Source organism: Asterias rubens, chromosome 6, assembly GCF_902459465.1.
Source record: "Asterias rubens chromosome 6, eAstRub1.3, whole genome shotgun sequence".
Classification (NCBI taxonomy): domain Eukaryota; kingdom Metazoa; phylum Echinodermata; class Asteroidea; order Forcipulatida; family Asteriidae; genus Asterias; species Asterias rubens.
This window is the reverse complement of record NC_047067.1, coordinates 16,613,023-16,636,854: the sequence shown is the minus strand read 5'-3', so window position 1 is coordinate 16,636,854 and position 23,832 is coordinate 16,613,023. Positions and strand designations below refer to the sequence as shown.

At 38.4% G+C, this 23,832-nt stretch overlaps 1 protein-coding gene across 1 annotated transcript in view; it reads right to left on the bottom strand.

Moving 5' to 3' along the window:
• Nucleotides 1-5,225: 5,225 nt before the first annotated feature.
• Nucleotides 5,226-23,832, bottom strand: part of LOC117291391 (vesicle-fusing ATPase-like) — a 217,455-nt gene continuing 198,848 nt past the window's right edge. The window contains exons 25-26 of the mRNA XM_033773044.1: nt 15,850-15,957; nt 5,226-7,007 (exon numbers count right to left, since the gene is read on the bottom strand). Coding sequence (XP_033628935.1) covers nt 6,998-7,007; nt 15,850-15,957 — 118 coding nt within the window. The 3' untranslated portion in view covers nt 5,226-6,997. The remainder of the gene's footprint in view (nt 7,008-15,849; nt 15,958-23,832) is intronic.

Here is a 23,832-nt window from a genome sequence, read left to right as displayed (position 1 = left end):
TGCTTAAAGTAATGTACCAAAATAATGCAAGACATCTCTCATCCACTTAACAGTTGTTTTACATTCAATTGTTTTACATGCAAGTAGGAAGGCGTTGTCATGATGTCCCATGTGACCAGTTGGTGTTGTTTTGGCTGGTGCAGTTATTTAAGTTTGCGGGTCTTTTGTTGTTTGTATTTCTAATTCTCTTATTTTGTAATTTATATAGTTTTGAAATTGATTGTGTATACTTGTATTTGGCCAGTGGATGTCAAGTGTTTTTTAACGTGGACAATAAATAAAATCTAATCTAATCTAATCTAATAAGCAAACCACTGAAGTTCAATAATTAACTGGGCCATCATAAACAACTACACAAAATGAGCCTGCATTACAATAAGTAGGCCTATCCACGTTCCACGAGCAATATTCACATACAGCGGATGCAACGTCATTTTTACGATAGATATTAGTTTTGTGTCCACTCAAGAGCGCCTCGCAAAAATCAATCGCCAATTTGCTACGGGCTGGCGACAGGCTTCATTGGATTTCAAATCGTATCACTTAAGTGAATTCAGATTTTTTTAATCGGTTGCAAACTTGCAACTGACTTTGTGATTTGCGATGGATATTGGCTGTTTGTGAATGATTTAAATCAACCCCTGGGCCAAATTTCATGGCTCTGCTTACCTTTAGCAAAGGCTCTGCTTACCTTTAGCGGGGAAACCTGCGCTTACGTGAAGTGTATTTCACAGTTTAGCAGGGAATTTGTTTGCTTATTTGCAAACTTATTGTTACTATGTATTCTTTGCTTGAAAGCCTGCGAAGATATTCAGGGCTCGCACAGTAAGCAAAGAATGCGTGGTGGTAAGCGCAGAGTTTGGTGGTAAGCAGAGCCATAAAGCTAGGCCCTGTTTTTTGTAATGGGGTTAAGTTTGCTTTAGACATAATTTATTGCACATTTTGTATATGTGCACAAACACAATGGCTCTGGTAAAGTGTAAGTATGTGGTTGGAAAAACTGTATTTTTAACATTGTAAGTGTAATTTTAGTTACCTAAAATTTACAATTTCTTTTAACACGAATGCTTATGATTTCATGAAAACTTAAACTAAGCCCTCATATGCGACTGCTGGGATACATGACCCCATGTTCAAAGTTGTTGAAAAAATGTAAGCAAATATAAAGGCTGATGAAGGCTTGAATGGGGCCCAATTTCATGGCTCTGCTTACAGAATCGGCGCTTACGGAAGCAGGGAATTCTGTGCTTACGGCAAGCGTATTTCACGGGTTAGCGGCGAAATTTGGCTTCTGCGCATGCGTACTCCACGTTACCAAGCATTATACGCTTACAAGGCTAGCGCAGAAATTCGGCGCTTGCACGTAAGCGGGGAATTGTGATCGTAAGCGCAGAATTCGGCGGTAAGCAGAGCCATGAAATTGGGCCCAGCTCTCTTTGAATTTTGGTAACTCGCTCCTGTCTTCAAACCAAGCATAGAGAGTGGCTGCCACCTGCAAGGAACAATAACCTTAGGAATTCTGACTCTTTGTCTAGTATCAGGTGCAGAACCAACCGATACAGGTCTAGCCCCATTCCATACCTCACCAGTATTTTGAACATGTAACACATTTTAACAGGCCTCCAGTTTTTACCACCGTTTTTTATTCCCAGTTTATTCATGTTTGTTTGTTTGATTTGTCTTTCTTACCTTTTTTTGTATGTGTGTTTGGCATTTGTAAGTGTGTGTTACATGTAAGTGTTTGTTTGTCTGGTGGAGTGTTTGGTTGTTTGTTTGTCGTGGTGGTTGCTAGTTTGTTTGTTGTTTGTTTGTTGGGGTGTCTGTGGGCAGGGGGGGGGGTTGTTTGTTGGGGTGGTTGTCTTTGGGTTTGTTTGTTGGAATGTTTGGGCGTTTGTTTTGTTTTGTTTGTTTATTGTTTGTTTGTTTCTTTTGTTTTGTTTGGGTGTTTGTTGAGGATCTTTGGTTGGTCTCAGTTGGGTTTGTTAGTTGAGTGTGCTTGTTAAAGTTGATTCTTTGTTTTATCTAATTTTAGTTCTCAACATCTCTTTTGTCGTTCGCTTTAAAATTTCTAATAGTTCTAGTGTATAAATATTTTCCTGTGCTTTTAAAACATTTTATATAAAAAATGTAAATCTGTATTTTAATTCAGTCTTTGGACTGCGACAAACAGATGCTTTTTACAATAAACCAGTAATAATAATAATAATAATAATAATAATAATAATAATAATAATAATAATAATAATGAATAAAGAAGTATTGTGTTGATTTAAAGAACTGTACTTTATCAGTATTAATTATTTATTTATAAATACCTCAGACAGTTTCGCTATTCCTATTGGTGGAGAGCGCATCACGTGGGGGTGTTTAAATCTTTGATAATGACCAGTGTTTATACATGTAACCGGTTGTGAGTGGATATTCCGCGCTAGTCTTGATGCAAGACGTTTCTTGTTACGGACAACCCAGACCCTGTGGCTTGCTGGAAGTTGTGGTGTGAATGGATCAATCAGGCTGATGCAGTAAAACGTCTTCTAGGTGAGAGCATGAAGACATGGCGAACCAATCTTACAGGCAACAATGATAATCTGGGCAAGGTATGTAGAGGAGGAGGTATTTTCCAGAGAATCCTCTGTCTCTGCTGCTGTTTGTTCTTGCGCTGATGCCCCTGTCAATGATTCTGAGGAAGGTAAAATCCGGTTATGAAATGAAGAGAACCGATGTAAGATCAACCATCTGCTTTTTTGGACGATTTGAAGTTGTTTGCAAAGAAAGAGGCGGAGATCAACTCTTTGATGCAGATTGTCAGGATTTTCAGCGACGACATCGGGATGCAATTTGGCCTTGAGAAATGTGCTTTAATGACAATGAAGAGGGGAAAGAGGGTACATTCCAATGGCATCGCTCTGCCAGATGGTGCACAGATGAAGGCTTTGGGTGAAGAGGAGAGTTACCAGTATCTTGGTGTACTTAAATCGGACCATGTTCTTCATGAGGAGTCAAAGGTAAGGATGAGGGCAGAACACATCAGACAGGTCAAGAAATGTTTGAAGACTAAACTGCCTGAACGAGGGGAACAAAATTGATTAATACATGGGTTGCGACTTTGATGAGGTACAGTGCGAGTATAGTCTAGTGGACTAAGAAAGATCTATTGTAGATGTCATGGACAGGAGAACAAGAAAACTGATGACCATGAATGGTATGCTTCATTCGCGGGCGAATGTGAGCAGGCTTTATCTTCCGAGGGCGGTAGGTTCTTAAAGGAACACGTTGCCTTGGATCGGACGAGTTGGTCTATGAAAAGCGTTTGAAACCGTTTGTTATGAAATGCATATGGTTAGAAAGATGTTTTAAAAGTAGAATACAATGATCCACACAAGTATCACTCGAAATTGCACGGTTTTCATTTTACGTCGCGAACTAACACGGGCGGCCATGTATGGGAGTCAAAGTTTTGACTCCCAGTCAAAGTTTTGACTCCCATAAATGGCCGACCGTGTTTGTCGACGAGGTAAAACGAAAACCACGCAATTTCGAAGCATATTTGTATAGATCATTGTATTCTACTTTTACAACATCTTTCTAACCATATCGATTTTATACAAACAGTTACAGGACGCTTTTCAAAGCCTGTAAGTTTAATATAAATCTGTGGACAATTTGAAAAAGTACCCAAATCATTTAAGTTCCTTACACTTACATTTGATGTATGCTGGCGGTGAGTGATTTTCACCAAATGACAAACAAAATTTTATTACAAATATTCAGACGATAATTTATTCAAGACAGTCACAAAAACAAATTCAAGTTGGTCCCTTAATGTGGGTAATCCTGTTGTACTTATAATACTCTAAAAAATATTTCATGTACATAGAACAATCCCTTGCGATCATCATAGCCTCCTCACTTTTATGGAATGATAACAGAGGTTTCGCAAGTATACGTAGCAAGTCTACAGATGTTGCCGATACATCGACACTTTGTGTGTTCACATGACTATCATATTTTCCACTAAGCTTTGATAATTTAAAATTTAAAATATCACCAAACCAAGTCCATGTATCTAATTATAGAATTCTAAAGTGAATTTGAATAAATACTTATATTAAAAGTGGTTTATTGATTTTTCAATGTGATTATGTTCACTGAATTACAGGCAATGTGAATAATACAGAAAACACAGATTTACTTTGTACGTTCTATCTAAAGCATAGTTTAGATTCAAAATTTAACATTCTTGAACTCGGTCAACCTTGCTTATGTGGCGATTCTGCAATACACCACATTTTGTTCAGATTTATAATTGTGAAGAAAACCTTAGCAACAAGTATCTTATGTTAGCTTTCTTAGTATTAAAACAATAAACTACATAAGTCCCAAGTCTCCTGGTAGACTTCTGAAATTAAATGAATAGAATGAAGTTTGATTTGGATTCTACGGCGTCCATGACCTCCACTTTGGACTTAAATGAGATAACACTTTCCACCAGAGTGATTATGTATAGTGAAGAACACTTTCCACCAGAGTGATTATGTATAGTGAAGATGTTCCTACGACAATCAAGCTATGTCTAAAGAAATGTTGAACCGCACCAATTTCATTATACATGTACATTAAACATTACCATATCAGATTATACTACCACAAGTAGATATACATGTACATTATATGTACCTAAATCACGAGATTGACAATTGAAAAATGCAAACAGTAAGTAGTTTATAGGTTTTCTCGGTCAATTTCAGCAAATGAGCAGCCGACTTAATTTTCTTGCGTTCGAATTAAAGCTATTTATATGCCTTTCCAGTTTTACTGAGTTTCAAATGAAGAATTTGGGCATTGTTTGAGGCATTCAAATTCTTTTAGCACTGTGTTCAATTCAGCAAATCGTCATTTTTTTTTTGCGAGACACAAAATCATCATTCAATTTAGCAAAACTGGTTCGAGCGGAGATTTTACTGTTTTAATTATTTCAATTTCTTAAAGAGGCGATAAATTTCACTAAATGAGAACTCAAATAAGTACGACTTTAAACAAAATAAACTGTACTAAGCAATCGTTCGAACCTTCACTTTAATGCAGGCAAACCTGATATTTCTTTAGTTATGTTTCCAGTAGACTTTACATGGGGCCCCATGAGGTTTTTTCCTTCATATTTTTCATCTTTATTATACTTTATTATTATTACTATTTGTTTATTTATTTATTTATTTATTTATTTTTTTTGATGTGGAGTTATATTACTCCGTTTATTCAACATTCATCAGCAAAGGCATACATCAAATAAACACACTATCAAAAGACACTCCAGTAAAAACTTCTAATATATAACAGGCACAGTAAGTAACAGAAGCTCAGGGGGGGGGGGGGTGACCTTAATTGGTTTGCTGACCAAAGACCTATGTTTGTATTGGGTTTTTTTTTCTCTTTTTTTTTCCCTTCAAAACCATCAATATGTTGACACGCTAGACATTTTGGCATAAATTTTCAAGCGCCAAAAGGTCGACAGTATTTATGCCTTTAACATTCTTAAGGAGAGCCAAGCTTGACCAAAAAGCGTTTTTAAGATTGCACAAATTCCAGAAATGACTGCCCAAAAATGAATTTGAATGACTAAAAAAAAAATAAACACACGCCTCAAAAACTCCTACAAATTTAAATGGCCCTTGATGAATTGTTACATTGTAAAATTGGAATGATTACTTTGTTAAGTCGAATGACTGGTCTTAAAACAAAATTGATTGACCCTTTTCAGTATTGGTTAAATTGGCTGCTCATTTGCCGAAACTGACCGAGAAAACCTATACTACTTGAAAAATGTAAACGATACCTAATAAAAAACGTTTTTACTCAACAACAAAAACATGGATTAAAGACTTTTGAAACTGGTATAAAGTTCAATTGTAATAATATTTGCTTTACTTTTTTTAATTTTTGTTAAATAATAATGAAATAATGTAGGCAAACAATGAATGTTTCACAGGTTAATGCTTACATTGTGCACAAAATGTGGGCATTTGTAAGGCAAGTTTGACAACAAATGATACATGTGCATTGCAATTTTAATTTGAATAATATTTTAAACATTTGAAAAGCATTTGAATGCAAACTTTCTTTGCACAATGTAACTGTAATTGTTGCAACAACTATTAATGTGGTCTAGTAGTGGTTAAAGCAAACATATAGATTATTGCTACTATTTAAGTCCTTATGGATGAACTATTATTTTTTTATATTTTATTTTAATCTTTTTTTTAAATGGACATACAAGCAAAGTGGAATAAAAATCATTCCTTTCTATAGCAGGGAATGATAAAAAAACAAATTAACAGGTGAAGACAGCTACAAATGTCACTGTCAAAATGGCATTAATAGTGTCCCTTTCTTTAGCTGAGTAGGATCTTGACAGGAGAAAGATTGAAGACAATAATTGGCTCAGATTGTTTCTTTTTTATTTGAATTATGATTTTGAATACAACGTTAGATTTTGGACTCTTCATCAAGAGCCTTATGCAATGATTACAATGGCCAGTAAGACAGGTTGTACAGCAGTACTCAGCTGATTACACCAAGCAAGCTTAACTAAATAATAATAATAATCATAAATAACAAACAGGTTTGATTATTTTTTGTATATAAGTCCACTCTTGGTAAGGGGTTTCAAAATTATAAAAACTCAATATAACTTTGAATTTAGGGAGCCATAATTGGATTTATATCCCTACTCTAGTTTCATAATAATTACATGTACATGTACAACTCAGCAGTTTCATTTTGTCTCAACTCTTCAACCAATGATCAATTATATATACCAGTCACATGGCCTACACATCTATACGGAGGGAATGAATTAAGAAGATCCCATATCCAAAGCATTTCAACAGACACTTCAGTAACCAACTCATGCCAATACTCCGATGTTGATTTTTCAGCATCATTCTGAAATGTCACTTACTGTGGTTGATTGCAGTGTTCACAGCACTTATAGTTCGCTTCACTCAAGCCTGAAAAACAACAACAAATGAAAAAGCTTAATGACAAGCTTGGTGATAGAAATTTTCTTGACCAATTTATTATTTTTTTTAAATACGTATTTTTTGGCAAATTTGACTTTTTGTTTTTCAACAGATGAACCAAGATGAAAAGTTTAACTTCAATCTGCGCACTTCCGGGTTTGATAACGAGGCTCTAAGTGTAAGATTTATTGTGGGATGTACTACTGATGTTGAATATTCATTGCATGTTGCGCTGAATAATCTGATGCTATGAATGATCACTGTGGAAAAGTTGCTCTGAAAGTAAAACTAAATTTGCTCTGTAAGTAAAACTAAAATTGGTAATTCAGAATCCACTGTCAGTCGACAATTTTATCTGCTAGATTATTTTCATGAACTGTATTTGGCCATGTAAAGATGCATTCTGAAAAGAACGCCAACGACAGAGACAGACTTTCAGATGTAAATTTGCAGATACCGGGGTTTTAAGTGATTGGTCAAAAATGTTGGCACATGTTCAACATTCTCTGACACTATAAAGCACGGTTGGTCCAATTATAAGCCTCATAACAAATCCAAAGGCCTTGTAGTAGCCCTTAGTTTCTTTGGTATTTAAATCAGCGAGTTATTTCTGTTGAGCATCACCATGTGCTTTCAACCATAACAGTAGCGTCTTCACTACATAGGCTGGCTGAACCTTTATTCTTTCTCTCAGTTTACACATTACACCTAGCAGCAGCCAGCAGCATTAGCCGTAGTTTGATGAGTATACCCAGCATGTTAATTTAGTTTTAGATTTGTCACTGTGGTGTTTCCATTTGGCAGTAGTATACAGCTATAGGTACACCACAGTGGCCTAGTTTAATTACTTTGAGCCGCACACATTTGTGTGATCCCATCGTTTGTAACTTATTATTCATCATATTTAGAACAATAATTTGTAACTGCTCTTTATATATTTATCACTTACGACTACTAAAGTTTGTCAATTATTTGTTGCCGATTCGAGAGCCTTTTCTTTTGATCATTGTCCACGCCCAAAGTCTTGTTTCATTATTATTTGTGGAGCCAAAATTTACAATCTCATTTTACCAACTTTGGCAAAATTACAAACTTACAGTGAATCTGATTTTATTATTGTCAAATTAGCTGCTGTATCAACGAACTCTCGGGTTTTACCAATTCACCACATCCCGTGCCAAGGTCTTACAAAAATCTGAGCTTTGTTTGAATGGACTGTTAGCCAAATTTAACCATTTTAAACAACAGATACTAGGGTGTAGAGCCACTGTCATTTTTTTCACTGGTTACCAGTCCACCAGCAATGTTTGCAAAATTCCAAGCGACATTGTAGTAAGAGTTTGTCTACACCTATTTTGTCAGAAGCTGAACTCAAATTAAACCAACAGCAACTTAATATCTTGTTGGATCAAGCTAATGTCTGCATTCAAATGCTCAATAGTGAGTCGCAATTAAGTATTAATTCACGGACACTCTCTTGGCATACCTCCATTAGAAAACCAAGTAAGCGTAGAAATAAGGCTGGTCACTATACCAAATTGCGCAAGTCTGATTTGAACTGATTTGAACTGGTTAAGTTTTTTTTAACTAGACATGTTTTCTCTACAGCAACAGTTGAATGTACACATGTACCTGGCTAACATTACATTGTTAAGTAATCTGTGATTATTACCCAGTCTAGCTAGGCATCCCTGATTGATTTTAGGTTGTACATGTATAACAATGGCGACGGGTGAGGACAAATCTCATTCTTTGCATACTAGTAGTGGACACACGCAATTTGCAGTGAGTTTAAATAGATCAAGAAGTCGCGACAGCGGGCAAAGTGCACGTTGTACGCGTTCCCCAATGCCCACCCCTCACACAGGCAAAGAATGTTTGTATCATTGGCAACATGGCGATAGAGCAGAAAGATGCGACAAACCTTGTTCCTAGACAAGCAAACAGGGAATCGAAAATGCCAGCAATTAACAGCGGCACAATTTCGTGGCGCACATCGAGCAAGTTGTCGTGTCAGTGTTACTGATAAGTCAACTGGAATACATTTTTTAAGACACTGGCGCAGACGTCAGCGTTTTTTCCAGTTTCGGCCTGAGAAAAACATTTTCCCTTCAGTGCACCTTACAAGCTGCCAATAAAACCCTGATTATGACTTATGGTGAAAAATCCCTTACACTGGATTTGTTAAGACGTCACTCAACCAATTATTGGTTCAGATTTTTTAGATCATTTTGCATTAATAGTGGACATTAGAAACTGCAGACTTGTAGATTCAAACACGACACTTTCCATTCAAGGTTTTTATGCATCAACACTAACACCAGGTCCATCTTTTAGTATCGATACTAGTGAATCCAAATACCATGTCTTGCTTGGTCAATACCCTAACCATGTCTTGCTTGGTCAATACCCTAACCATGTCTTGCTTGGTCAATACCCTAACCATGTCTTGCTTGGTCAATACCCTAACCATGTCTTGCTTGGTCAATACCGTAACCATGTCTTGCTTGGTCAATACCCTAACCATGTCTTGCTTGGTCAATACCCTAACCATGTCTTGCTTGGTCAATACCCTAACCATGTCTTGCTTGGTCAATACCCTAACCATGTCTTGTTTGGTCAATACCCTAACCATGTCTTGCTTGGTCAATACCCTAACCATGTCTTGCTTGGTCAATACCCTTACCATGTCTTGCTTGGTCAATACCCTAACCATGTCTTGCTTGGTCAATACCCTAACCATGTCTTGCTTGGTCAATACCCTAACCATGTCTTGCTTGGTCAATACCCTAACCATGTCTTGCTTGGTCAATACCCTAACCATGTCTTGCTTGGTCAATACCCTAACCATGTCTTGCTTGGTCAATACCCTAACCATGTCTTGCTTGGTCAATACCCTAACCATGTCTTGTTTGGTCAATACCCTAACCATGTCTTGCTTGGTCAATACCCTAACCAAGTCTTGCTTGGTCAATACCCTAACCATGTCTTGCTTGGTCAATACCTTAACCATGTCTTGCTTGGTCAATACCCTAACCATGTCTTGCTTGGTCAATACCCTAACCATGTCTTGCTTGGTCAATACCCTAACATTGTTAAGTCACAGTACAATAATACCACCGTCAAACATGGTGTAACACACCACATAAATACAAATGGTCAACCTGCCCATGCACGTCAAACATGGTGCAACACACCACATAAATACAAATGGTCAACCTGCCCATGCACGTCCGCAACGGTTGGCACCAGAGTGTTTGAACATTGCGAAACAGGAGTTTGATCATATGCTGCAATTAGAAATTATACAACCTTCACAAAGCAGTTGGTCTGTGCCATTACACATGATCCCAAAGAAGTCTGGGGACCGCACCCCTGTGGTGATTAACACGCACTTATAATCCCTGACCGTTATCCAATTCCCCACATTCACGATTTCACTGCATCATTAAATGGGAAAACTGTATTTTCTAAAATTGATTTAGCGAGAGCCTATCATCAAATTCCTGAAGAGCCTTGCGATGTTCACAAAACAGCTATAACAACGCCATTTGGTCTTTTTGAATTTGTTAGGATGCCCTTCGGTCTACGAAATGCGGCACAAAAACATTTCAGCACTTTATTGACCAAGTATTACGTGATTTACCATTTGTACATAAATATTCATATATTGATGACTTACTTGTAGCCAGCAATTCTGCTGTAAAACATTATGCACATCTGAAACAACTTTTTGACCGCTTAGATGAATACAGTGTTGTGAAAACGTTAATAAGTGTGTTTTTGGGGTCAACAATGTCGAATTTCTTGGTCATTTTGTCACTGCCGATGGTATTACTCTTCTCCCAGAGCAAATACAAGCTATTGCAGATTTTCCTGACCCAAACTCCCTTCGCCAATTGCGACGATATATTTAGGGTTGTTGAACTTTTATCGCTGATTTGTTCCATCATGCGCTCACATTGTTCAGCCACTCACAGACATCCTAAAGCAAACAAAGCAAAAGCAAAACAAGACGATCAAACTTGTAGAGGCTGAACTTGCAGCTTTTAATGAGAGCAAAACGGCTTTAGCTCAAGCCACATTATTATCTCATCAACACCCAAATGCTCCATAAAACCTTACAACAGATGCATCCAATGAGCTGTAGGTGCAGTTTTGCAACAACTTGTTGGCTCTATATACATGTAGGATTTGAGGCATTGCATGGTGAGGTATCGATGTATATTTGGTTTGCGGTAACAACATATGTGTATCTACTTGCCAGGTAGAGTTGTTCTTAGAGAACTGTCTTGTTTTATTCTACTGCCGCAGAGTAGATAATCGGAGGTTCGGGAGACTTCTCAGTTCTGAAAAGAACTGTCCTGCTTTTTAACTATTACCAGGGCGGATGGTATAGAAAATAGACTGGACTTTAGCTTATAGGATCGTAATTAACTGTACTGCCGCGGAGTCAGTAGTTCTGAATTGGTGTAAACTTTTCGACTAGCTCTAGTCATCGTCAGGAAACTGAAGAGGTAAGATAAGAGTGGGCTTATTTATAGGGGTTCAGTGGATCCACCGCAGGTCAATCAATGCTCTGATTGGTTGTGTGGTTGGCGGGCTCAGTGCTATTGTTAGGGTTGGCCATTGTGTGAGAAACCTCTCGGGTGTAGTGAGGCGTGTCAGTAGGTTGGGGGTTGTTAGAGAAGGAGGGTGGTAGGATAGTATGCCAAATGCTGCTGATGAAATAACCGATATCTTGTGGCACAGTGTCGTGTCTGTGTATTTCGACAGTTTCCCTTATACGCCTTGTATACCAGTGTCTCTCAGGTGCTATGATTCGAGCCTGATCCCAATCTATGACATGGTCTAAATCGATGGAGTGTTTGACAATGGCAGATTTGTCATATTCCCCTCTGCGGCCGTGTGCTTTATGTTCTTTTAGCCTGGTAGTTAGGTCTCTCTACAGATCTCTACCGGTTGTTGGCTCTACTTGGCAACCTCTCGGGTTCTTTTCAAAAAGATTACAATCCGCAGAAACAAGATACAGTGCTTTTGGGAAAGCATTGTTGGCTGTATATTTGAGTGTAAGACACTTTTGATATGCTCGAAGGTCGATCATTTTGTGTGTATACTGACCATAAACCACTCACTCACGCATTTAACTGAAATCTTGACAAGTACTCAACCCATGAAATTCGACTTGGGAAGATGAGTTGGGAAGAATAGGTGAGGAGGGGTGAGGGAAGACAGAGTGGATAGTATGGTGGGAAGGCAACATTTCTTTTGTTTTTGCCATAACCTTGACATTTGGCCTAGGGTGTAAAAGCAATAGTTTCTTGGGGATAGTTTGGAGTTGATATGGCAAGTACATGCACATGCACTTCTCGAGATATTGCTCAGACAATATTTCTTTGGTTCTAGTCATAATGACCTAAAAGTTTGCCATAGGGTGCAAAAGCAATAGGCTTCTTGGGGATCTCAAGACCAATCCACAAACCAAATTTGATATTTTGAACCAAGTTTGAGTTGATATTTACTTCTTGAGTGCTCAGACACCATTTCCTTTGTTTTAGCCATAATTACCTTCTTTGTTTGCCTATAGTCCAACACTGACAGACCTAGACTAAGGGGGGGGGGGGGTCCGAGACCAATCCACAACCAAAGACCGACCCACAAACCAAGTTTGGAGTTGATATGACAAGTTTTTCTCGAGATATTACCCTGACACCATTTCCTTTGTTTTAGCCATCATGACATTTTTTCTTTCTGCCTGGCCAGCATCAACAGACCTCTGGGGGCGGGGGATTCCAAGACTAATCCACAAACGAAGATTGGAGTTGATATGACAAGTACTTCTCGAGATATTGCTCAGACTACATTTCCTTTGTTTTAGCCATAATGATTAATTGCTTGCCTGTGGTCAAAAAAGGACAGACCACTGTGGGTGGAAAGGGGGGGGGGTCCAATGACCAAGACTAATCCACAAACGAAGATTGGAGTTGATATGACAAGTACTTCTCGAGATATTGCTCAGACTACATTTCCTTTGTTTTAGCCATAATGATTAATTGCTTACCTGTGGTCAAAAAAGGACAGACCACTATGGGTGGAAGGGGGGGGGGGGTCCAATGACCATTCCACATGAAATATTTTGAGGCCTTCTGAGTTATAATTTGTAGATATTACATGTACATGTATGTTATAGGTACCCGGTTTGAATGTGGATACTACCACACCCACACATGGAAGGACATGTCGGAAACAGTATGCCCCTTTGGTGACTTTGCCTCCACAGGGCATAACAAAAGGGCTTCGGCTGGTCTGCCGGAGGTCAATGTACAGCTGCTGCTAATCTGTTACTAATCCTTTACTAATACTCCTTGAACCATGGATGTCACAAATTAAAGATACTGCTGTGCACAACAGGGATACTGCGCATTATGTTTAAGGACAGAGGACACATGAAGCAAAACGCAAAACAAAAGTGCTTACCAAGCAATGCACACAAATTTGCTTTACTTGTATTTTCAGATTTGCACACTGCCCATCACCCTTGGTGGAAATTTGATTTTCTGACCCAACATTTCAGCTCTTGAGTTTCCATGAACAGCGGCTTTTTAATGCTCTTCTCTGGAACACACCAGTTTCACTGCCAAGTAGACATGTACAAATTTCTTACTTGCAAAAACACATGCTGATTACTCGTGTAGATGATGTCACTTGGGTTTAGTGCACCAGCGCTCCCATGGAAGGGGAGGGCTATTAGGATTTTGATTAGGAGTGCTTGAAAAGTGTGTCTACTTCCAAGTTTTTAGGTATTAATATTATGGAGGCTTGATTTTGTTCCCTCAAAACACCAAAAGCTTTTGTTATTTGGCCCTGACCCCCCCCCCCCCAATCATCCAGTGGCCGAAGCAGGCAACAGCGCCACTAACCGAATGGTGGTGCCTCGTTCTGAGGATGACTAGTGAAACTAGTCGAAACGTAAACAAAATTACGTGAGTATTTGGCTGTGAAAATACATGTAATAAGTTGATATGTTACCAGCCTGATGAAATTCTTTTATGATATTCGTCAAAAATATGGACAACAGACTGTGTTGGAAATTCAGAATTTTGAGAAATTGGAGATAAAAGCAGCAAGATTCCGCAACCATATAATCTTCAATCTGCGATGCCGTGACGAGAATCTCTCCCCTCCCAATCTACGTCTTAAATGCCCCATCAATACGAACAATGCACGTGACATCGTAAGGAAAGCCCAGAAAGACATACTACGAAAAAGAATCCGTGTAAACAACAACAAATTGGACCATTTCAACGAGGAAATAAAAAGGAAAAACAACGTTTGTTCGAACGACTGGGTTTGCTATGGGAGACCCCTTGTCAGCTATCATGGCCAACCTTTTCATGGAAGATCTGGAAGGAAAGGCAATTCCCAAGCACCAGAGATATGTAAGCCCAGTCTTTGGAAGAGATATGTTGACGACATCTTGGAGAAAGTAAAGAAAGGGACGACGGGCATGCTGACAGACCATCTCAACACCATCGATGATACTGGCAACATCAAGTTCACGGTAGAGGAAGAAACAGAGGGAAAGTTAGCTTTCTTAGACACCATGATCGTCAAAAAAACAGACGGCAGCGTCAAGCTCCAGGTGTACAGAAAACCAGACCACACCAATCAATATTTGATGTTCAGCTCACACCACCCGGTACAACACAAACTTTCAGTAGTGAAAACTCTATTGGATAGGAAGGATAACATCGTTACAGATGAGGAGGATAAGATCAAGGAAACTCAACATGTCAAAACAACACTGAAGAATTGTGGCTACCCGAATTGGACATTCAAAAAAGTAGAGCAGGACATCATAAGGAAAAACGACAAATCACAAGAAGCCCAAGGGAACAAGCCAACCAAATCCAGGGATGAACCAAAATCAATAGTGGTACTACCTTACGTTAAAGGTGTATCAGAGCGGATACAAAGATCTATGAAAAAATATAGAGAGGAATGTCCTGTCAAGCCTCATCGCACACTCAGGCAACTTCTAGTACATCCCAAAGACAAGATCGAAAAAGAACAGAAATGTGGCGTGGTATACGAAATTCCATGCCAGTCGTGTCAACTATCTTACATCGGGGAAACGGGGAGAAAATTTGGTACTCGGTTCGAAGAACACAAAACAGAAGTCAACAAACTAACATCCGGCACCATGACGAGGGCAAGAAAAACATCCACAATAGGAAAAGAAACCAAATCGGCCATAAAAGATCATGCTAGGGATAACAATCACGTGATGAATTGGGCGGACAGCGCAATTCTACATAAAGAGGGTGACAGATATAGACGATGGATACGGGAAAGTCTCTGGATAAGGAGGCGACGATCTACTCTGAACAGAGACGAGAGAGGGTATGAACTATCACACATATGGGACCCCCTTATACCCCAAGTTCCACCCCGGGGGAGGACACACTTGGCCAAACCACTATCCAGTGGCCGAAGCAGGCAACAGCGCCACCAACCGACTGGTGGTGCCTCGTTCTGAGGATGACTAGTGAAACTAGTCGAAACGTAAACAAAATTACGTGAGTATTTGGCTGTGTTTCTTAGAAAATACATTTCATAAGTTCATTTGGCAAACACTTTGAACTTTTTCTACTTTCAACCATTGGAGGCAACCACCATCAAACGGTTATTCAACCGTTTCTATTTGGACAGTCATGTGCCTATAAGTCAAAACTATGAGAACAAACCATTACATTGAAAGAAAATCATGTAAAATATTCATCCTATTACAATGGTTTTGGACATTCACTATGACTAAACATTTTCTTACCCAGCTTCTTCTTCTAACAAGCAAAGCAGCTTTGGAACTCGAAATCCCTTGTCAGTCTGTCTCACCAACTCAAGCAAAACCAGCAGCTTTTTAATTCCAATGCACAGTCTGTAAAAATAATAAATCAAATTCCAAATTAAACAGCTACACATTTTACTTGTTATACTGTTATATGAATATAATTTGGGGCCAAGTTAAGTAAGGTGTACCTACACGGTCATTCATACCCATTATGACCTTGTAGCGACCTAAATCGTGTATATATTTATTTACTGTTAATATTTGGTTGCTTTTGGCACACCATACCATTGTAGCTGAACTTTGACCCAACTGAGCAAAGAGCTTCACATGTTTGGAAAGGAAGAGTGAAATCATACATGAAGCCTGCAGAGAAACTTTGTGAATAGGGAAGACATATGTGTAGCCACGAAGACAGTTCTGATTGTTGTTTTTTTTCCCAGGACATGGGTGCATCAAACAACTTTGTTAATGTATGTAGAAGCCTTAAGTCAAACCGGTACATATACTCACAGTGTTTCAGATATCTGTAATAGTTAAGGCGCAATCATTGGAAAATCAAGAGCACTTTTATGGGACAGGCTATGCTAAAACCATTGGAGGCGTGTTTTTGTTTAAAATGAAAATTTGGACTGGAGAGAGAGGGGAGGGCGTTGCATGAGTCGCACTCGTTCAATATTAAAAATTTAAAATACATGTACTAGATCACCAACACGCAATGTATGCTAGACTTCTTTTTATTTATTTTAAAGCTCTGCATTCGATACAAAATCACCATCTAAACTATAGCGATAATAATAACTAAATAATTACTTAAACCATCTCAGCTCCCTAGGAGTATACTGCCTGTGCAACATTAATATGCGCTACTCGGCTTTAAGGAACGTTACAGAATTGGTAAGAAACCAAAATCGTGAGGATCACAGATTTACATAAAACCTACACAGTCTAATGATGATGATAATAGAAAACATCCCTTGAAATATTTCTGTCTGAAATGTCATATTTGATGAGAAATAAATAATCTTATTTCACGCTTTGAGTTTATCGCTCAGTGAGCGTTTTATTTTTGTTTTGCATCGATGCAATGCAAAATTTGTAATCGGTTTTTCACTATTCTCTCGTGACCCAGATGGCCAATCGATTTTAAAATTCTACAGGTTTGTCAGTTTATGTTCATGATGGATTACATAAAGTGCTTCCACCTCCAGCAACTGTTTTGTTAGCAAATACCTATTCTGTAATGTTCCTTTAACCAATCACAAGAACTATCTCTGCCCTCACAGGTAGCCATTTACCCCTGGGTGGAGAGAAGCAATTATAGTTAAGTGTCTTGCTCAGGGACACAAGTGTCATGACTGGGACTTGAACCCACACTCTGCTGAACAGAAGCACCAGAGCTTGAGTTCGGTGCTCTAGCTTATCTGCTTTGCCACGGCACCCTAGACATGATTGCATTTGTGCACAAATGCTGAGCTGTTTCGACCCATAATTTTTTCAAAATTTTTAATCTTTTTGTATTCCAAGCAGTTATATGAATCATGCCTTTTAAAGCATGCTCAGTTAGCTATTTACATGTACGACTTAAAGGTGCTAAACAAAATTGTGATGATGACAATATTACATCATTTCATAGTTTACAAGAACTTGCCTCTATCTAAACAACCTACATGTACAAAGTTTCAACATGATCGCACAAGCACTTCGGGAGTTACATGTATACGACTTCAAAAAGTACACCATTAATGCCACGTCACGTTACCCTCGATGACGTCATTTATCAAAAACTTTACACATACATGTATGATGGCTGCCTGACGGTCAAGCCTGACCGTCAAGCCTGATGATCAAGCCAGAAGCTACTTTCACCACAAACCTTCAAAAAGTTCATTTTGAAGAGTTTTCAACCTACCACTAGAGGGCGCTTTATGTATCGTGTGTTGGTATTTTTTCAAATTAATTAAAATAGCAACATTTAAGATGACGTCATGTGACAGGTGATAAGGTCATCATGACATCATTGTTTTAGGATAATTGTTGCACTACCTTTCATCACTGAAGGTTTCACTGCAATTGCTCTTTGGGAACTATGCAAAAGGCCTTGTGAGCTGAGAAAGAATCAAGGGATGCTATTGGCCCAATGACCAGGGAACTAATGTAAAGCGCATTGACAAAGTTATTGTGAGAAGCGCTATATATAAGAATTTGTTAATAACTGTTCCGACAGTTCAGTCGAAACACCTATTGTAATCGTCAAGATTTTTATTTTTTTAGCTGTTCCGACAGTTCCGTCGAAACAGCTATTGTAATCGTCAAGATTTTTATTATTATTTTTTATTTTTATATTCTTTCTTTCCTCAAAATCGTATTGACTTAACCCTTGACTTTAAAATATGTCAAATGTCAAATTAGAATTACCAGAAAGAGACAAATCATATACCATATGAAAGCATATGGCCTAACTTAATTTTTAGATTTAATTAGATTAACATTCTTAATTAATTATTCACAAGACAGCTGTATGAATATTTAATTAGGTAATATTAGTTAGAGACTCATTAGGCATTACAGTTTGTCGGGGAAAATTTGTGACCCCATTTTGACCTCTTCTTCCGGTTCAACCGGAAGTGGGACCATTTCTCAAGAACTACACAACCGATTTCCAAACTTTTTTTAGTTATAGACTACTTATAGGCATTAAATATTAACTTTGAAAACCGTGACCCCATGTTGACCTTTATTTCTGGGTCAACCGGAAGTGGGACCTTATCTCAAAAACAACACAACCGATTTTCAAACTTTTTTCAGTTATGGAACGCCATGTTGACCTTTTTTTGTGTGTGTTAAAGCTCATTTTGATTTAGTATCAGATACAAGACCAGCCCCCCTGATTTCACGAAACTCATCGCAAGTAGCGACGCATCGTAGGGTTTGCGATGCGTCGCAGACCAAAGACACGTCGCAGCTGCGACGAGTTCCACAATCCATTTCACCAAACACGTCGTAAGCGCGACGAGTCGCAACTCAAACCATTTTCCCTCTTAATAAAAACTACCCTTTGGACGAGGATGAACTGCTAAAGTTCTGCGGCTGTTTTATGTTGTGTACAACTTGGTCATGAAACAGTCGTGTATTATAGTTCATTCAAGATGGCAGACACTCAACCGTTTCGGACTAGTGTTTAATAGAAATTTTCTTTTGTTTTTTTTGGTTTATAATTATTTATTTGTTTAGTTGTTTTAGTTTGTGTGTGTTCGTTTGTTGTGCGTGTTTGTTTTCTTTTCTTTTACCCGTCCCTTTTTTTTTGGGGGGGGAGGGTAAGTTTCCATTTGTTGTCTAAGTGCTGCAAGTTACCTAGCCTTTATTCAAGGCGCACGCGGCGGCGGCATTCGATTCTTTATTTTTTTTTTCGTATCGATTTGTATTTCTGTATTTTTATGCCAGTGTAAGTCACATAAAACTAAACTAAACTAAAACTAGTGTCTTCCCGATTGGTTCACGGAAGTTACGTGTGGTAATTGTTATGTCCTTTCATGCATTTTGTATGTAAACAAATGAAACATAGCATTCTTACGACGACCCTATGGGTCGTCGTAACTTACGACGTGTTCTTCCTCGTTGTCAAGGAACTTGCGACGTATCCAACGCATCGTAACTTTGATGAAATGGATTCCATACGCATCGCAACTTACGACGTGTAACCGGTCGCAACTTGCACTTGTCGCAAGCTTCGTGAAATCGGGGGCAGGTAATCAAATGTCATAGAGTTGTAATGTGTGTGTTTTATTGTAGCATAGAAAACTTTTATTAACAAAACATTCAGGAACAGCTTTGTGATTGTATACAATCACTATATCAAGATTGTTTTTATTATTAGCTGTTCCGAAGTTCAGTTGGAACAGCTATTGTAATCGTCCAGATTTTAATTTTTTTTTATTATTATTAGCTGTTCCGACAGTTCCGTCGGAACAGCTATTGTAATCGTCCAGATTTTTAATTTTTTTATTATTAGCTGTTCCGACAGTTCCGTTGGAACAGCTATTGTAATCGTCCAGATTTGTTAAAGTTTTTATTATTACTATTATTATTCTTTCTTTCCTCAATATCGTATTGACTTTCAAGTCATTACGATTTTGAGTTTTAAAATTGTCAAATTTCAAATTAGAATTACCAGAAAAAGACAAATAATATACCATATGAAAGCATAAGGCCTAACTTAATTTTTAGATTTAATTAGATTAACATTCTTAATTAATTATTCACGTGATAGCTGTATGAATATTTAATTAGGCAATATTGTTCCCATCATATCTCAAGAATTAAACATTCAATCCCAATTTTTGTTTGGTTATGGACTTGTCTTGTATTACAGATGCTGTTTGTGGCCTAAAATGTTCAATCACATCATCATGACAGGATACGTTTGCGCGCTTTATTTTTTGTGTACAAAACAGTGTCTTAGCCAGGAATTTGGAAAGTGGGAGTGCAAACTGAAAAAGTGGGAGTGCAACCTAAAATCACTACAAAAAATAGAAACATTGTGTGCGTAGCACACAACACGAGCGCGCAGCGCCAAGTCTGTCTAGAAGGAAAAAAGATTGTCATGTTTGCCGCCGTCGAGCTAGGAAAAACTGCGGAACCAATCTACAAAGCAACTGCAGAATGTATGCGGTAAAAGGTGCACTGCGCCGCGTGTCACTCAGTTACCGATACTGACGTCATAGTAGAAAAATCCAGTGCGCGATCAGATACGAGACCAGGTAATCACATGTCATACAGTTGTAATGTGTGCGTTTTATTGTAGCATAGAAAACTTTTATTAACAAAACATTCGGAAACAGCTGTGTGATTTTTTACAATCACTATCTCCAGTTATTATTATTTTAAAAAAGAATTTGGTTTGTACCACGCTCAGCTAGCAATTTATGACTTAAATGTGCAAAACATTTAAATTATCATTAATTTGTTTGTGACGACATCATCATAACGTCATTTCATTATTTACAGGAACTTACACGTATGTACCAATATCTAACAACCTATTTTGTTTCAACGTGATCGCACCAACACTTCGGGAGTTATACTACTTCAAACAGTGCACCTTTTATGTTACATAACGTGACCTCTGATGATGTCATTGATCTGGAACTTCACACACACATGCTGCCTGCCTGAGGATCAACAGGTGTGTAAATATTACAGTGATTACAAAGAACTTCACCACACACATCTTCAAAAAGTCCATTTTGAAGAGTTTTCAACCTGCCGCTAGTAGAAGGCCCTCTTGTGTATCAGGACGTTATCAGTATTTTTGTGAAAACTGCCAACCCTTGCCAGACACTAACATCAGAAAAAGCAACTTCATAACTTTTGCCACTTATGAATTACAACAATTATTTTTATTACTTTTGAATTATTTTGAAAATAAAGCAAGAAGCTGTTTCGCTGTGCTGCAAAACAGCTAATAATAAGGGGAATCAATGTGTAGTGAAGAGGTTTTAAGCTAGTGGTTTAAACCCGCCGAGGCCTGGTTCTTGATAATTTTACCGAGACGCGAGGCCTGGTTCTTGATAATTTTACCGGGAGCGAGGCCTGGTTCTTGATAATTTTACCAAGACGCGAGGCCTGGTTCTTGATAATTTTACCGAGACGTGAGGCCTGGTTCTTGATAATTTTACCGGGAGCGAGGCCTGGTTCTTGATAATTTTACCAAGACGCAAGGCCTGGTTTTTGATAATTTTACCGGGAGCGAGGCCTGGTTCTTGATAATTTTACCGAGACACGAGGCCTGGTTCTTGATAATTTTACCGAGACGCGAGGCCTGGTTCTTGATAATTTTACCGAGACGCGAGGCCTGGTTCTTGATAATTCTACCGAGACGCGAGGCCTGGTTCTTGATAATTTTACCGGGAGCGAGGCCTGGTTCTTGATAATTTTACCGAGACCTGGTTCTTGATAATTTTACCGGGAGCGAGGCCTGGTTCTTGATAATTTTACCGAAACGCAAGGCCTGGTTCTTGATAATTTTACCGAGACGCGAGGCCTGGTTCTTGATAATTTTACCGAGACGCGAGGCCTGGTTCTTGATAATTTTACCGGGAGCGAGGCCTGGTTCTTGATAATTTTACCGAGACGCGAGGCCTGTTTCTTGATAATTTTACCAGGAGCGAGGCCTGGTTCTTGATAATTTTACCGGGAGCAAGGCCTGGTTCTTGATAATTTTACCGAGACGCGAGGCCTGGTTCTTGATAATTTTACCGAGGCGCGAGGCCTGGTTCTTGATAATTTTACCGAGACGCGAGGCCTGGTTCTTGATAATTTTACCGAGACGCGAGGCCTGGTTCTTGATAATTTTACCGAGCTGACCTTTACCTTCCTAAAGTTTTAAAAAACTGTACATTTGAGAACGAAATTCTGCTGCAGTGCTAGCTTTGCCCCTCGCCGCTCGTCACTTGTACGCGATTTATTGGTTATTTTCTATCCATGTTAATGGGCCAATTTAATAAATGAAACTTACATCTTGCTTCTGCCTCTCATAACAGCTAATCGTGGGCGACTTATATGTTGGGAACCAGACTTAATGATTCTGTCGCGGACGACATTCACTTCAGTGCATTCACTCAACTTTTCAACTATTTCACTATCAATAATTTTATTGTATTGGTCAAGAATGAATTTTAATAAAAATGTGTTTAAAAATTTTCTCAAATATAGCCATGACACACTACCTTAAATTTCACCAAGCTTCAGAACCCTCAAACTTTCGGGGATAAATTCAGCTTGCTTGGTTAAAATACAAAGTGATGAACAAGGTTAGAACGTCACAACTCCAAGTTGTACATGTATACTCCTTATGCCGATTCAGTCGCCAGACTTTATATCATCCCTAAAACATCCCTTGAAATATTTTTGTCTGAAATGTCATATTAGATAAGAAATAAATAATCTAACTTCTCGTTTGGAGTTAATCGCTCAGTAAGCGTTTTATTCATTTTTATGTTGGCATCGATGCATGGCAAAATTTGTAATCGGTTTTCACTATTCTCTCGTGACCCAGATGGCCGATCGATCTCAAACTTCTACAGGTTTGTCAGTTTATGTATAATATGGTGGATTACATAAAGTGCTTACCATATTTTCCTGCGGATAAGACGCGTCTTATCTGACTTTTTAAGCCCCAAAAACATTGGTGCGTCTTATCTTTCGGTGCGCCTTGTCTGCTGACGATTGATTTTTTTTATGATCACTGCGTGAAATAAAAAAAATACCTTCTTGTCCAGTTCAAATCAACGGTCTTTGTGTGAAGAATCCTTACTCAATAATGCGGTCAAACAAGGCTATTCAGACACTGAGACCGTATTTTCGTTCGAACAATGCTGCAATCCCCCAGACGGTCCTTTTATTCCAACAATGCTGCAACGTGTTTATTCCCCATGACCATGCTTTCATTCCAACAATGCCGCAATGCGTCTAGCTTTCGGTCCAACACACGTCGGCATTGTACAAACGTTTTTCTGTGTGACCAGGTGTTCGTTCCGAAAACAATTGACAGTCAATAACTTCATACATTCAAACGTCATTCACCCAACCGCTATTGTGTGGTAAACTTTGAGGGTTTTTATTGTAGAGAATATTAATGATCTCTGAAGTGTGCTTTAGGCTTAACGTATTAAAAGGATGGGGTAATAATTTATTTTTGTATTTGCCTATTTTAGACCTTTGTGATTGATAAGTGATTTGGGAACTTACATGTAACTGTCATCTTTGGTAGGACAAGAGTTTTATATTGTTACAATAAACGTTCAAATCGTTTATTTATTTGTTGCCTCTTTTTAGACGTTTGCTTTAAAAAGTATTATGGGAATGTAGCATTATCTTACTACATGTATAATAGAAGGATACGACTTGTATTTGTTTGTAAGGCCAAATTAAAATAATATGTGTGCTTACACTGGCCAACAAAAT